This window comes from Diabrotica virgifera, chromosome 4, assembly GCF_917563875.1.
Source record: "Diabrotica virgifera virgifera chromosome 4, PGI_DIABVI_V3a".
NCBI classification, from domain to species: Eukaryota; Metazoa; Arthropoda; class Insecta; order Coleoptera; family Chrysomelidae; genus Diabrotica; species Diabrotica virgifera.
The window spans coordinates 140,816,154-140,830,190 of NC_065446.1; the positions used below are offsets into that span (position 1 = coordinate 140,816,154).

The window sequence follows — 14,037 nt, forward strand, 5'->3', positions numbered from 1 at the left end:
GCATTTTAATATACTATAATACATGCAATAAACTAATATTTAGATATTTTTACTAATTTATTTTAAATGTATCTTATAGTCCATGTGGTGAGACTTAGGGATGGCGGTTTTTGACAAAACACCGATTTTCGGTTATACCGGTTTTTTTGCTTACGGTTTAACCTGGCGGTTATAACCGGCAAAAAAAACGGTTTTTGGAAAAACCGGTTTTCGGTTTTTTTAATCCAATAGGTTACAAAGTTACATTTACAATACACTTTAGTTTGCGATAGTCCATTCGACTCGATATCAATATGATCAAAATTAGTACTATCGAAAGAACATGTATTACTTTTAACACGTTTGTATATTTGTAGAATAGGTACATTTTAACTCATTTAATACTTCCTGTAGAAGTGTATCGTTTTGAAAACGTAGCGAAATTCTTGGAGATTCGTATTCGTAATCAGTAATTCGATATTCATAGTCAGAGCATTATTTTTGGTAATCAGAAAAAGTCATTCACCCACTTTCAATGTCAAGGTTAAGTGTGAAAAATAGATGATGTTTGCGTCTAATTCAACCAGATCACTTCTTATGTAAATATTATGATTACAAATACCTTTTCCAGGAAATATTATAATAAAACTTAATAATTGTTTCTGGCTGATGTGAGATTGCACTTTCAGTTTGCTTCTGTATTTTATAAAATAAAATAAAATTTGAATTATGGTTTTGTTTGGAATAATTACTTGAGAATAATAATTATGATTGGGATCCAAAATAATACCTAACCTAATCCTAAACACCGTAAAAACCTAATAACCGGTTTTGCTTTAAAAAGAAAAAACCGGTTATAACCGGGACAAAAAACAACCGGTAAAACCAGTTATTGCGAAGTAAAAAAACCGGTTTTAGGTTTAAACCGGTAGGTTTTTCCCATCCCTAGGTGAGACCGCTCCCGTATGGAAAAATTTCTGATTCGGTCTCTTTGTGGATTCCTATTCAAAAATGTCCCCTTTAAACAAATCTGAAGGGTGCCGGGCGGAATTTTTGGGCAGAAATTGTTTAAACAATTTTTTTAAACAAATACAAAAGATCACTTTTTTTTGCTCCGAAACATATATATTTGAGTTTTGTCGGTGATTCTGAACAATAAAGGTATCTTGTAAATTTTCTCAAAAATTGATAGTTTTCGAGTTATAGGCGATTTCAAATCTGAATAATGCGAAAACACGCATTTTCGAGACTTAAAAACTCATATTCAAATTAGTATTTTTGAGGTTCCCAGATACTTAAATTGAAGACTCAATATTCAGCTTCCAGATTCTGAAGAGTGATCGCGTCTATCTTTAATTTATACTGTTGTTTTTTAATTGTTAAATATGCGTGTTTATCCAATTTTTTTGCCGGTGCGGCGCGCTCCGTTTCAAAAATCTCCTATTTTCCTCCGAAAAATATTTTTTCTAGATTTTTTGGGACATTCTAAATAAAATAAGTTTCTTGATATTTTTCTCAAAAGTTAATAGTTTTAAAGTTATAAGCGATTTAAAATCCGAAAATGCGTTTTTTGTCATTTTTAGGATTTTTAATCGCTTATGACTTAAAAACTATTAACTTTTGAGAAAAATGTCAAGAAACTTATTTTATTTAGAATGTCCCAAAGAATCTAGAAAAATATTTTTCGGGTGAAAATAGGAGATTTTTGAAATGGAGCGCGCCGCACCGGCAAGAAAATCGGATAAACATGCATATTTAACAATTAAAAAACAAACGGTATAAATTAAAGTTAGACGCGATGACTCTTCAGAATCTTGAAGCTGAATGTTCAGTCTTCAATCTAAGTATCTGGTAACCTCAAAAATCCTAATTTAAATATGAGTTTTTAAGCCCCGAAAATGCGTATTTTCGCATTTTTCAGATTTTAAATCGCCTATAACTCCAAAACTATCAATTTCTGAGAAAAATTACAAGATACATTTCTTGTTTAGACTGATCCAAAGAATCTAAAAATATATGTTCCAGAGCAAGAAAACATGATGATTAAAATTTATCACATAGGTACCTATTATAATTAATCGTCGTTTGGAAATTGTGATTTTTATTTTTAGGAAAAACTGTGCTTGTAGAAAAAGTATAGTGTGAAACACGTGCAGAAAGGTAATTTCTCACTCGTTTGAATTGCGGCACTCGCTTGCGCTCGTACCGCAACTTTTCAAACTCGTGAGAAATTAGTACCTTTCTGCACTTGTTGCACAATATACTATTAAACAATTTTGCCCAAAAATTCCGCCCGGCACCCTTCAGATTTGTTTAATGGGGACATTTTTGAATAGGAATCCACAAAGAAACCGAATCAGAAATTTTTTTCAGACGGGAGCGGTCTTACCACATGGGTGTTGATGTTTTAATGAAATTAACGCGATATGTCGATGAAATAAAATTATTTTGACATAATATTTAAAAGTCAAATTAGTAGACAGTTACAATGGTTTTGAATCGTCGTCATGGAAACCAATATCGTCGTCGTGCCCGAACTCCGCTATCACGTCATTCGGGTCAACGGCAGTCTCGTGCGTGAAAGTATCACTTTCCGCACTAGTTAGGAAAGTAACTATTGTCGGTGGACTTATTTCATATCCTATGTATAGTTATAATGTATAATGTATATTTACATTTAACTATAATATAATATAATAATATTAATAATAATAAAATTAAATAATAATATAAACTAGGTATACATAATATGTTATAACATATTTAACACAATATAACTTGAAAACCAAACACAATATTAGTTATAAATTCCAATTAACATAAACAAAATGCGCTAATGTCACTGTCACTAAATTAAATGATAAACGTCAAAATTTTTAGTAAACAAGATATAAACGTAAAAAATATACTGACATTGTTACTGTTAAAATTCCTTTAAAAATTTTTGGAAGTGCCTTATTGGTATAAATTACAATAATTATTGTATTAAATAAACAGGTTTAAGTAATTTTATTTGCAGTTTATATACGATTAATATTAAAAGTGGCATGCGCCATTTGAATCTAACTTAAGCCCGTGAGTAATGAATTATTACTCACGGGTACAGTAATGGGTGCTATTATCTACGAAAAAATAGCGTATAATGAGCATGTTATTAAACGGTCGTCGAAAAAATAATTTATTTATTACAGTGTACTTTCACTTTTTCTATGATCATTAATGATACTATGATTAAAAAAATAGATTTTTGTAAAAAAAATATTTTTTCAAGAATTGTTGAAACAAATTAGACTGTTTATTAATTAATAAATTTATAAATAAATCGCATATTGAAAATGTGCGTGGAAATTACATACAAATTAAAAAGAAAGATCAAAATCCATTGAGTTGATCCGGAGATACAGAAAATTGTATTAGTATGAAATTGCTTTTTCGGTATTTTAACTCAGTGGATTTGTAGCTTCTCCCTAGTAATCGTTTGAACTAAATTTTTGAAAAATCGTAGAGGGTGCGATGAAGGTACAATATTTCTGAAAAATTTTTATGAAAAAATACAAATCTTATTCTTTAAAATGGCATTAATGAGATTTCTCAATTATTATAAACAAATTAGCTGTGAATTAAAAAAACACATGGCTAACTTTGTCCCAAATGAACCCAGGCTAATTTTTTTTATTTGAAAATTCGTTTTAAAATACTAGCTTTTCGAATATATAAAAGTATTGTTTCTGCGGACAACATTTTTAAAGTTATTCTAAATACAAAAGTTTTCACTCTAATGGCATATAAAACAACGTAATGTTACTCTACATCTCACCACATTGAAAACAAAGGGAACCTTCTCTGGTTACACATCTGAGGCTTCTACAATTTGCAAGCCATACGGATGCTGAGACTAAGGAAGATGAGGGAATTTTACAATTTATAATTTACGTCCCATTTGCTTAGCGCGGTAAAGTTCCAACGAGAATGGTTCCCTTCGTCCAATTATTTATTCTAAATGTTTATAAACTACAAATTTTTGACTATACAGAATTTGTGACTATATTAATTAATTGTTTTATCTTTTTTTAATACATTTTGATACTACACTTTAATACTACACTCTTCTATTTTCATTTGGAATACTCAGAATTGCCCCATCTTCATTATTTTCTGTCTTATATTAATGCAAAATAAAGGTCTCTGGGATAAACAAATAGAATAACTCTTAAACTAATTAATGGATCGGTCTCAAATTTTGAGGGTTTGTTAAGTACCCCAATACCCAACTTCGATTGAAGCACTAAAGTTCTAAGGTAGTTTTAGTAAAAGTTATTAACAAATAACGATTTTCACTTATTTTTCAGATTGCGTAGCTACAAATTAACTTTTTAACTTTCAAAACCGGCATTTTGAAGGTTTTTCAATGTTCTGAAAAATTAAATTTTGTATTTTTATTTCAACTATTTAGCTTTTGAATGGGGTACAAAAAATCGAAAAAAAATCGCGAATTTTGCACTAAATTGTTAATAATTAAAAAACGGACGCGAACTCTAGGCAGGAAACAGGTAGGTTATCATCCTATAGGTCTACAATAACTAAAAAAGTAGTCAGCTACCTGGATCTTTGAGTGTCCCGAGAAAATCCTTATTTCTCTGGACTAACTATCTTTACCTTCATTTATTCACAAATTAATTGAGTAATATAGGAATCAAATTCGTTGGATTTTTACCTAGATAAATAATTAACGTTTCATGGAATGCATATTGTAGATTCCTTCTATTCATTTACCGCCGTTTGCTTTGTAAATTGTAGAAAGCTCGGATTTGGGTTGTGACCAAAAATTGTTTCCAATGTACGAAATCTTTAGATCTCCGATTCTTGGAAATCTCCGGATTTCGTTTTGCTTATAATTAGAAATGCAATACTGGATAATGCACGCCAAATAAAACTAAATGAAAAGACAAACAATTGTTAAACATATTGAAAAGTTTATCTAAACCTTAGTTATGATTAATAGTGCTAAAAAAGTGGCAAAATAAATGTATTTTAACTTATATTGATCTACTTATCACGATCAATAAATCGGCACGTAATTTATGAGATGTTTTTCAAATGTTGCGATGAAATATATTCTCTAAATATCAACCATTCTTTTCATTTTGGTAAAAAGAAATTACCTAGGACACTGTCTAAATAAAACGCGCAAATAAATGGTTTTGGCTACGGTCCAACAGCAACATACCCACATCCGCCAAAGCCACCAAAATCTTTTTACAATTATTATTTTAGTTTCAATGTCAACTTACAACATTGTCAGGGGTCAATATCAAATAAGTAGTAGATTTTTGAACCAAGGAATTATTTATGGGCTTTTCTGCAGATGTTAGCTGTAAACGAGTTTTATTAAATTTTGATTTTGAAAGGTGAGTTTCCTGTACCTCTAAAATAACTGGAACATATTTACTAAGTAGTAAGAGACGGAAAACGGCTACAGAAAAAGAGCATTTGGAAGGATCCGTGGTGGCATAGAAGAGCTCTCTGTAATGTAGCTATATTAATAGTCAAAAGTAAACACGTCAAAAGAAACAAAAGCGGTATACAAATCAAATTAAATACGTACCTAATTGATCTCATATTACATCATACTTTGCTAGTTGAAGAGATAAGTTGATAAAGGTCATATGTCACATTTTTTGAGAAAATTGTTTTGTTAGCTTTTTGGTCTTGTAATATGCTGTTTAACCTGTTAAATTTTAAAATAACCTATTTTTAGCAAAATAAAAATAACAGGAAGGTATTAAAGCAATATGTCACACAATGATTTCCGAATTGTGGTGGATAAAGGTATTATGTCCAGAATGCGTTTGGACATCATACCTTTATCCACGTCAAATGTGTAAATATGGAGAATTTTCTACTACTTACTATTTGGATAAAGGTAATATGTCCACAAAATTTGAAATATTTGGCTTTAGGTAACTTTTTTAAAATTTAATTTAAAGCATAAAAAAGTACCTTCAGATACCTGTTTAAAACAGTATTGCAATGAAAATTTATAAAACAAATAATTAACTTGGAACAAAAGACGCTAAAATGCTCATTACTCAAAAACATTATTTTGTGACATATGACCTTTATCCACTTATGTCTTCAGTTATATTAGTAACTTAAACGTCAAAAATACTTAGAATCCCGTGGATTGACTGAGTCACAAATAAGGAGGTCCTAAGAAAAATAAAGAAGAACCGAGAGGTACTGACCACATCACATCCCGAAAGTTACAATACTTTGGAGATGTTATGCCCTTTCAGATCCAGATATGCCCTTTCAGAAGCCATCCTGCAAGGGAAATTATTAGAAAGAGTAGAGGTAGAGTAGAAATATGGAGAGAAGAAGATTCTGGTTAAAGAACCTCAGAACCTGATTTAACAAAACATACGCGCTGTTGCAGATAAAATAAGGATTGCCATGATGATCGCCAACACTCGTCACGGATATGCACGTCAAGAATATGCGTCAAAAGACCTAATCTCAAATTCTCATAACCCACACACCCATCATGAGCAGCTGTTTATTCAAAGATAATACCATTCAGGAGAGGTTTTAAGTTTAAGAAAACCAATTGGCAGCAATTTTCAGAGAGACTAGAATAATACCTAACATCCACAAAGCCAGACTCTACTTGTGAAGGTAATCAAACTGGTGTAATGTCATGAAAGACCAGTTAATAGATGGTAACCCCCTATCTTTAACGACGCGACGATTGAATCGGGCGAAAACAGTCGCGGTACTATCAGAAACTAAACGCAAAGCATGGATACAGACAGTTGAAAATACTAATGTGACATACAATAGCAGGCATGCATGGAAATTAACCAACAGTCTGGTCGGAGACAAAACATTGCAATCCATCCAGGTCCAGGTAACTCCAAATCAGATAGCTAGACAACTTTTACAGTAGCCCACGTAGAGTGGGTAAAGGATAAAAACACCTAAATCAGTTTGAAAATAAAAGTCAGTATTTGGAACCTGATAAATTTGACCGGGAATAGGTATACAATGAACGAACTGGACATCGCCACTGCAGAATTTAAGATAGGTAAAACAGCAGGTCTGGATGTCATCAGAAATAACATCCTTAAAAGTACGAGTAGTTTTTCGAAAACATGACTGTTAAATCTCCTAAATTAATGTTGGGCACAGGTTAAGATCTCAAAACTATGGCGACAATCTAAAGTGATACCTTAATTAAAACAAGCAAAGGATCCAGAGGACCCAAAAATATACTGCTCTATCTCTCTTCTGTGTGCAACACTCAAGCTGAACGGAACAAAGATATTAAACGGGCTATGAAACAGGAAGATTATGTAATACTTAATCTTGCCCAGAACATCGAGGAAGGATATCAAAAGGGATTAAAATCCGGAGTGGTATTCATTGATTTAATGGCCGCATATTATACTGTTAACACAAATTGTGTGAAAACAAGTAGGTGCCGTGCCCAAACAAACGGAATACTACAAGGAGGAGTACTCTGGCCAGTACGCTTTAACATATGCACTAATGACCAACCGATTCATAATGCGTCAAAAATATTTATTTATTGAGCAACGTAGATCCTACACGAAATTAAAAAACTCCAATCATACTTTCTGAGACTTTGTACAGTTTCTTCGATTCAACTCATTATTTGATTTAATCTGAATCGGGAATAAAATAGATTTTTAATTGGCCTTTTTTTGTTTCAGGACTCACCTCTTAAATCCAAAGTAGCTCTTTTTAACAAAGTAGCTGATAAACACATTCAAGGACAAGCTGTAAATCCCTTCTCAAACGGACAACAAGCAGGAGGTTTGCACCGACCAACGATATCGAAAGAGGAATATGGAAAGTAAGAACCTTTATGTTTTTAATCAGTAATATACGCTTTCTTTTTTCAAAACCTTTTTTATTGTTCGTGCAAACTTGGGCTAGAATGACTATTATAAAATACTGAATTTCCAAAACATATTATTCCAGATAAGAAGAGGATTCTTAGGATCTCTTACTTAAACTGAATTTAAATTGTGGATTCTGGAGGGAATGGGACTGAAATTTACCCCAAATAAATTCGATAGCACATAATATTAGAAGGCACAAAACATATACCGAAACAATATAACCGAGTGGTTTATAGTTAGGTTGAACACTAGTACAATAAGCTCAGAAGAAAATCTGCTAGAATTAAAAGACGAAATGAAGAAAATAATAGGACCGAAAGAAACATGATAAAAAAAAGAACAATGAATGATTCAGGTCATCAAACTAATTTATTTATTAGTTATTTATCAATGCTTCTTTAATTCCAGAAATAAAGAAAATATTATGCTAATGTCATTTTTGTCTTTTTCCAGGCCTCCAAAAGGATCGCTCTCAGAAATCAGAGCATTTAAAGCTACTATCCATGTTAGTAGAGAAATGTTAGAATTATGTGAAGTTATATCTCAATGTGGTGAACGTCTTTTTAGTCCAGAAGAAAAACCAAACGATCCTAGAATAGTCATCAGTTTTGGAGAACTCTTTGCGGTATGTATAGGTACATACTTTATACTTGGTATTAAATTTTAAACCTTTACTCTAAAATGTAATTTTTATTAAGATGGACGTTCTAATATGTTTAGATGTTAATATTTCTAATAAAGAACTTATAATAAACATTGAAAAAGTTGAAATCAGGAAGAGCAGTAGAATCGGATGAAATCAACAATGAATTAATAAAAAAATGGAGGAGAAGAACTGACGTACCTACGGGATTAACAAACTAATAAAAAAAATATATGGAATTCGGAAAATATGGGGCAAATATAAGGGTTACATAATAACGGTCTATAAAAAAGGTGATACCAGTAATTATAGAGGAATCATGTTACTGACATACAAAATATTCACAATTATCTTGAGATCGAGAATAGATAAATATACCGAAAATACATTAAGACAATACCAATAAGGCTTCATAAAATGAAAAGTAGCAGCTATTATATAGACGCCATTGACCTACTCCTACTAAAACAACTTATTATAAATTTACATCTACTGTTTATAGACTTACAGCAAGAATTTGACCCTTTCAATAGACACCAACTCTTACTCTAAATTCAAAACATGAATATACCACAAAACTGATTAGATTAGCAAAAATGGCAAGGGAAAACTCTGTAGCAGAAGCTATACCAGACAAGAAAAATAATACAGAAACTCTCAATATATACTTCGTCTAATTTACTAACCGTTGCACTTCATCCGCGTCATAGCCTGTGACGTCGCATGATACCAACACGAAATATTTAGGCGGTAGGTTTGTTCTTTTTTAGAATCACTTTGCCGAGTACACTGGAATTACAGCCAGTAGACATATTTTAATATATACGCGTAGAAATAATATTTGAAGATTTCTATTAATGTTAACCTAAAGAAATACACAATATTATGTTTCATTTAATTTGTATAAAAGGATTATAAAGCGTTTTTATGAAGCACATTTGCTCGGATCACACTGTAAGTGTAATCGAACGAAGGTGACATTTTAGAATAAATTGGCAACATTTATTTGACAGTTGCGGTGATGACACTTCATATTTGTTTATATTCTTTACTGTAAGTATCTGTTTTATTATATTTACTGTTTTTATTATTTACTTTACTATAAAAAGATCCTCTACAATAAAAATATAAATTTCACCTAATTTTATCAAGACTTTGAATAATCGAGGTATCTGACAACTTTTTTAGTTGTTATTGTAGATATAATACAATAGGTCTGGATCCCGCGTATGAAAAAAAAGGTGATTAATAGCAAGCTGAAAATTTGTTAATAGCTTAAGGGTGTCTAGTCGGATAAACTTTGATATATGGGAACACTAAAACAGGGGCAGTTTTAATTGTGGAACAGGTTAAAAATTTGGAACGGTCAGACCACGAAAACGGCACATTTATTTTGTCCGACAGAATAGACTTAAAGTCTCCGAACAGAGATTAAACTCTTATGCAAAAATCAGACTGCTATTTATCACCTGTCATAATTCCTGTCATTTGACACAATCTACATGTTCCACTCATTAAAACGCCCATTTGGTGATAAATAGCAGTCTGATTTTTGCATGAGAGTTTAATCTCTGTTCGGAGAGTTTAAGTCTGTTCTGTCGGCAAAATACATGTGCCGTTTTCGTGGTCTGACCGTTCAAAATTTTTAACCTGTTTCACAATTAAAACTTCCCATGTTCCAGTGTTCCCATATATCAAAGTTTGTCCTACTAGACACTCTTAAGCTATTAACAAATTTTCAGCTTGCTATTAATCAGCTTTTATTTTATACGCTGGATCCAGACCTAAAAGAAACCTACCGACGTCATGCCAAGAGTTCGGAGCCGTTTTTTAATTATTAACAATGCAGTGAAAAAACGCTTGCACTGCAAATCTTAAAAGATTATAACTTAATTCTTGTTCTCTATTTCTTAAGTTTTTACTTATTTACATTGAATAATAATTTGTTTTGTTGTATAATCCACGTTTACAATAATTATGTGATCTATTTGATTTAAAATGGATTCAGGATTATTTTTATACTTTGGCAACTATGTCAACTTAGATCTCTGGCGTAGATAATGACGTGGAACGGTAAGTAAATTAGATGGACTGTATAGAAATAGAAGTTCGACATGGTGACAACCTGTCTACTACACTTTTTAACATAGCACTGGAAGAATCGATTAAAAAACAGAGCTCTACACAAATTACAAGATACGCTGACGACATGATAATATGACATGCTAATAATTGAACCAAAAAAAATCCAAGAAGATAAATTAATATTGAGCATATAAAAGTGGAAATATAAAATTTAAAAAAAAAACTCATACAGAAGTAAAAACTTCAAGTTGTATACTGGTATAAAATGGTTTTTTAAAAAACTTCATAAAAAGTCGTGCAAAACGTTTTCGTTCTAATTCAGAACATCTTCAGTGCATTCTGCTGAGTAGTTGAAATTAGCACACCAATTAGAGTGGTAACATTATAATATATGGTTTACATGATAGATTTAACTAAAATATGGTGAATACCAGTCGATGTTGAAGGATTAAAATAGTCCATTCGTAAAGGGCAACATGCTTCCCTGCTCGAAAAACTAGGTATTTGCCAGTTCAATGGGCACAAACCAACTGAGGTTGGTTGTACAGGGAAGCATGTTGCCCTTTAAGCATGTACTATTTTAATCCTTCAACATCGACTGGTATTCACCATATTTTATTTAAATATATCATGTAATCCATATATTATAATGTTACCACTCTAATTGGTGTGCTAGTTTCAACTACTCAGCAGAATGTAAGTATTCTCCACATGTTTTTTCTAATTAAGAGTAACAATTTTAACTTTTTTACCTGCAACTAACATGGAAATACTTCATTCTAGGCACTGAAGATGTTCTGAATTAGAACGAAAACGTTTTGCATGACTTTGTATGAAGTTTTTTAATAAACCATTTTATACCAGTATACAACTTGAGGTTTTTACTTCTGTATGAGTTTTTTTTAAACTATGGTATACAGCCAACTATTGGAATTTTTCCATTGATTTTATAAAATTAAAAGACCTAGAGGAAGACCAAAGTGCAGATAGGAAGATCAGCCAGAGAAAATATCAACAGAATCAAGATACCTAACTCAAGAAAAATAGAAAATATAAAGCCATGGAGCTAAATCACCAATCGGGCCAAATCGCACAACATTTGAAGCAATATGCAGGAAACAAGAAAAAAGAAAATACGGTGTGATCCCCCGCGAAAGACGGATCAGAAGAGCTTATGATAACGAGCGGTTTATAATACTGCAAGGAATGGATTAAAAGTAAAAACATCAGGAATCATAGAATAAAGAATTAGCCACATTGAAAATAATTTACATAAAACACAAAATAAAAACAATAATATGAATAGGACAAAAAAGATACCATTCACTTAGAAGTCCACAGATAGATGTAGGTACATACCTATTCTTCTACTTTTTTATTGTTGCCTAGTTCAGTATCTTTTTTTATTTTTAAACTAAATAAATATTAAATTCACAAATCTGTCACAAATCACAACTACCGGGTCAATATATAACAAATAGTGCAAATCTTTGCTTATGCTGATGACATCAACATTGTTGGGAAAATGGAAAACGCTGTATGAGAGACGGTTGTAGAAGTAAAACAAGCAGCTACAACAATAATTACACTAGTCAACAAATAAATGAAAAAAAGTTGCGACTGATGTTAAAATGGCTGTACCGAGGGGTTTAAAGCGTCCTGAATGCGAATTCAAACACCAAAATGTTCCACCACATATATATTTTGAGTTATCTTCTTCTTAAATTGCCGCGCATTTCTGCGTAGGCGTCCACCGTACATTATCTTGTCAGGTGAAATGTTAGATTTGGAGTTTAGAATGCATCAAATATTGCTGTTTATTATAAAAATTCTTATATACTATATACACATAAGTTCAGAACTAGAAACAAAAACTATAGTAAGTCTTTTGTACACAATTTTGTGCATATCCCAATTTTCCCATAACACTATTTGGATTAACACAAACACACATGTTATCCTGCTACGTAAAAAACGACGATAGTTCCTAGTTACTGTTCCTAAATATTATAAGTTTTACTGGCTAGTAAACTCCATTTAAAAAATCCATTATTGTAATCTAGAACCTAAGGCTTTGGCCACACGGGCGATTTTTTACGGCGCGATAATTTACGGCGCCCATTGGTTTGACTACCTACTCCACCAATTATCGCGCCGTAAAAAATCGCCCGTGTGACCAAAGCGTTAGGGTTAAGCATATCACAGAATGTATGACACATATGTACATATGCCACATATGTATGCTTGTATGTATATATACCGTATGTACATATTATAACATATATGTACATATGTACATAATCTGTATAGTCGAGGAAATGAAGCTGGAAAAATGGCAAAACCTCGCAATTTTTTCGTCCAGCATCGATTTGTACAAAAATTTGGGATTAGGCTCATTTCACCCTCTCGTTCATTTTCTATATTGAGCCGTTGTACGCTTTTGGTTTTTTAAGAGTGAAAACCACCCCTAATTGTAAAAAATTATAAAATAACATTTTAAACTTTTATATTGTCAACATTTGCTTCTTATTAGTTACATGATTGTTTTGTGCTTTAAGATATAATATCACAATATTTCAACCCTTAACACCACCCTTGTTGGAGCTATATATGAAAAGTTTGCTTATCCTAAAAGATTAATTTCGGCTTGCATCAATTTACATAAAAATTTGGGGTTAGGATCATCTTACCCTTTACTTCATATTCTATATCATGCTAAAGGGCGTTGATTATTTTTAGGGGTGTAAACTACCCTTATTGTCAAAAATTATATAAAAATATTGTAAACTTTAATATAGGTAAAATTTGGTTTTGACTGGTTAAATAATGATTGTTTTATGCTTTAGGATATAATATCATAATATTTCAACCCTTAAAAACCACCCTTAATAATATTGCAATTTTTAAAAGTAGACAATTTAATAGATCTATACAGAAAAAAAGTAGAATTAAAGAATTACAAAAACATTTATTTACACAAAAATACGAATTTAAAAATATATAAAAATATACAGACAAATAGTCATCCAGTATACAAACCGGCTCTGTGGTATTATATAGGTACATTTAAAATGCTCTACATATAAGGGGACTATTCAAATTTTTCGAAAAAAAAAATTAGTTTTATAAACATAGCTCCTTCATTTTTGGCGATAAAAAGTTTTTTCAATTACAGTCTTGTAGGATTTTTGAAGAGTAATAATACTGTGTAAATTAAATTCCGTAAGATCCCTTAATTTTTAATTGAGGTGGGTTTAAAGGGCTCGAATAAGGGGATGTTTGCTCGTAAATAGATGTTGTAAACAGCTATATCTCGCTAACTGTTCACTGTAATGAAAATATATGCATTAGGAAATTTTAGCTATTAAAAATGCTACAATTTAGTAATTTATCATTTTTTTCGTA

At 31.5% G+C, this 14,037-nt stretch overlaps 2 protein-coding genes across 2 annotated transcripts in view; one reads left to right on the top strand and one right to left on the bottom strand.

Annotated features, from left to right (window-relative positions):
* The window catches only part of LOC114335268 (uncharacterized), a 511,010-nt gene that overhangs the window by 493,269 nt on the left and 3,704 nt on the right, over nucleotides 1-14,037 (bottom strand). The gene's annotated exons all lie outside the window — the stretch shown is intronic.
* The window catches only part of LOC114344638 (actin-binding Rho-activating protein), a 55,268-nt gene that overhangs the window by 33,860 nt on the left and 7,371 nt on the right, over nucleotides 1-14,037 (top strand). Inside the window, exons 2-3 of the mRNA XM_028295465.2 lie at nucleotides 7,713-7,855; nucleotides 8,358-8,529. Coding sequence (XP_028151266.1) covers nucleotides 7,713-7,855; nucleotides 8,358-8,529 — 315 coding nt within the window. The remainder of the gene's footprint in view (nucleotides 1-7,712; nucleotides 7,856-8,357; nucleotides 8,530-14,037) is intronic.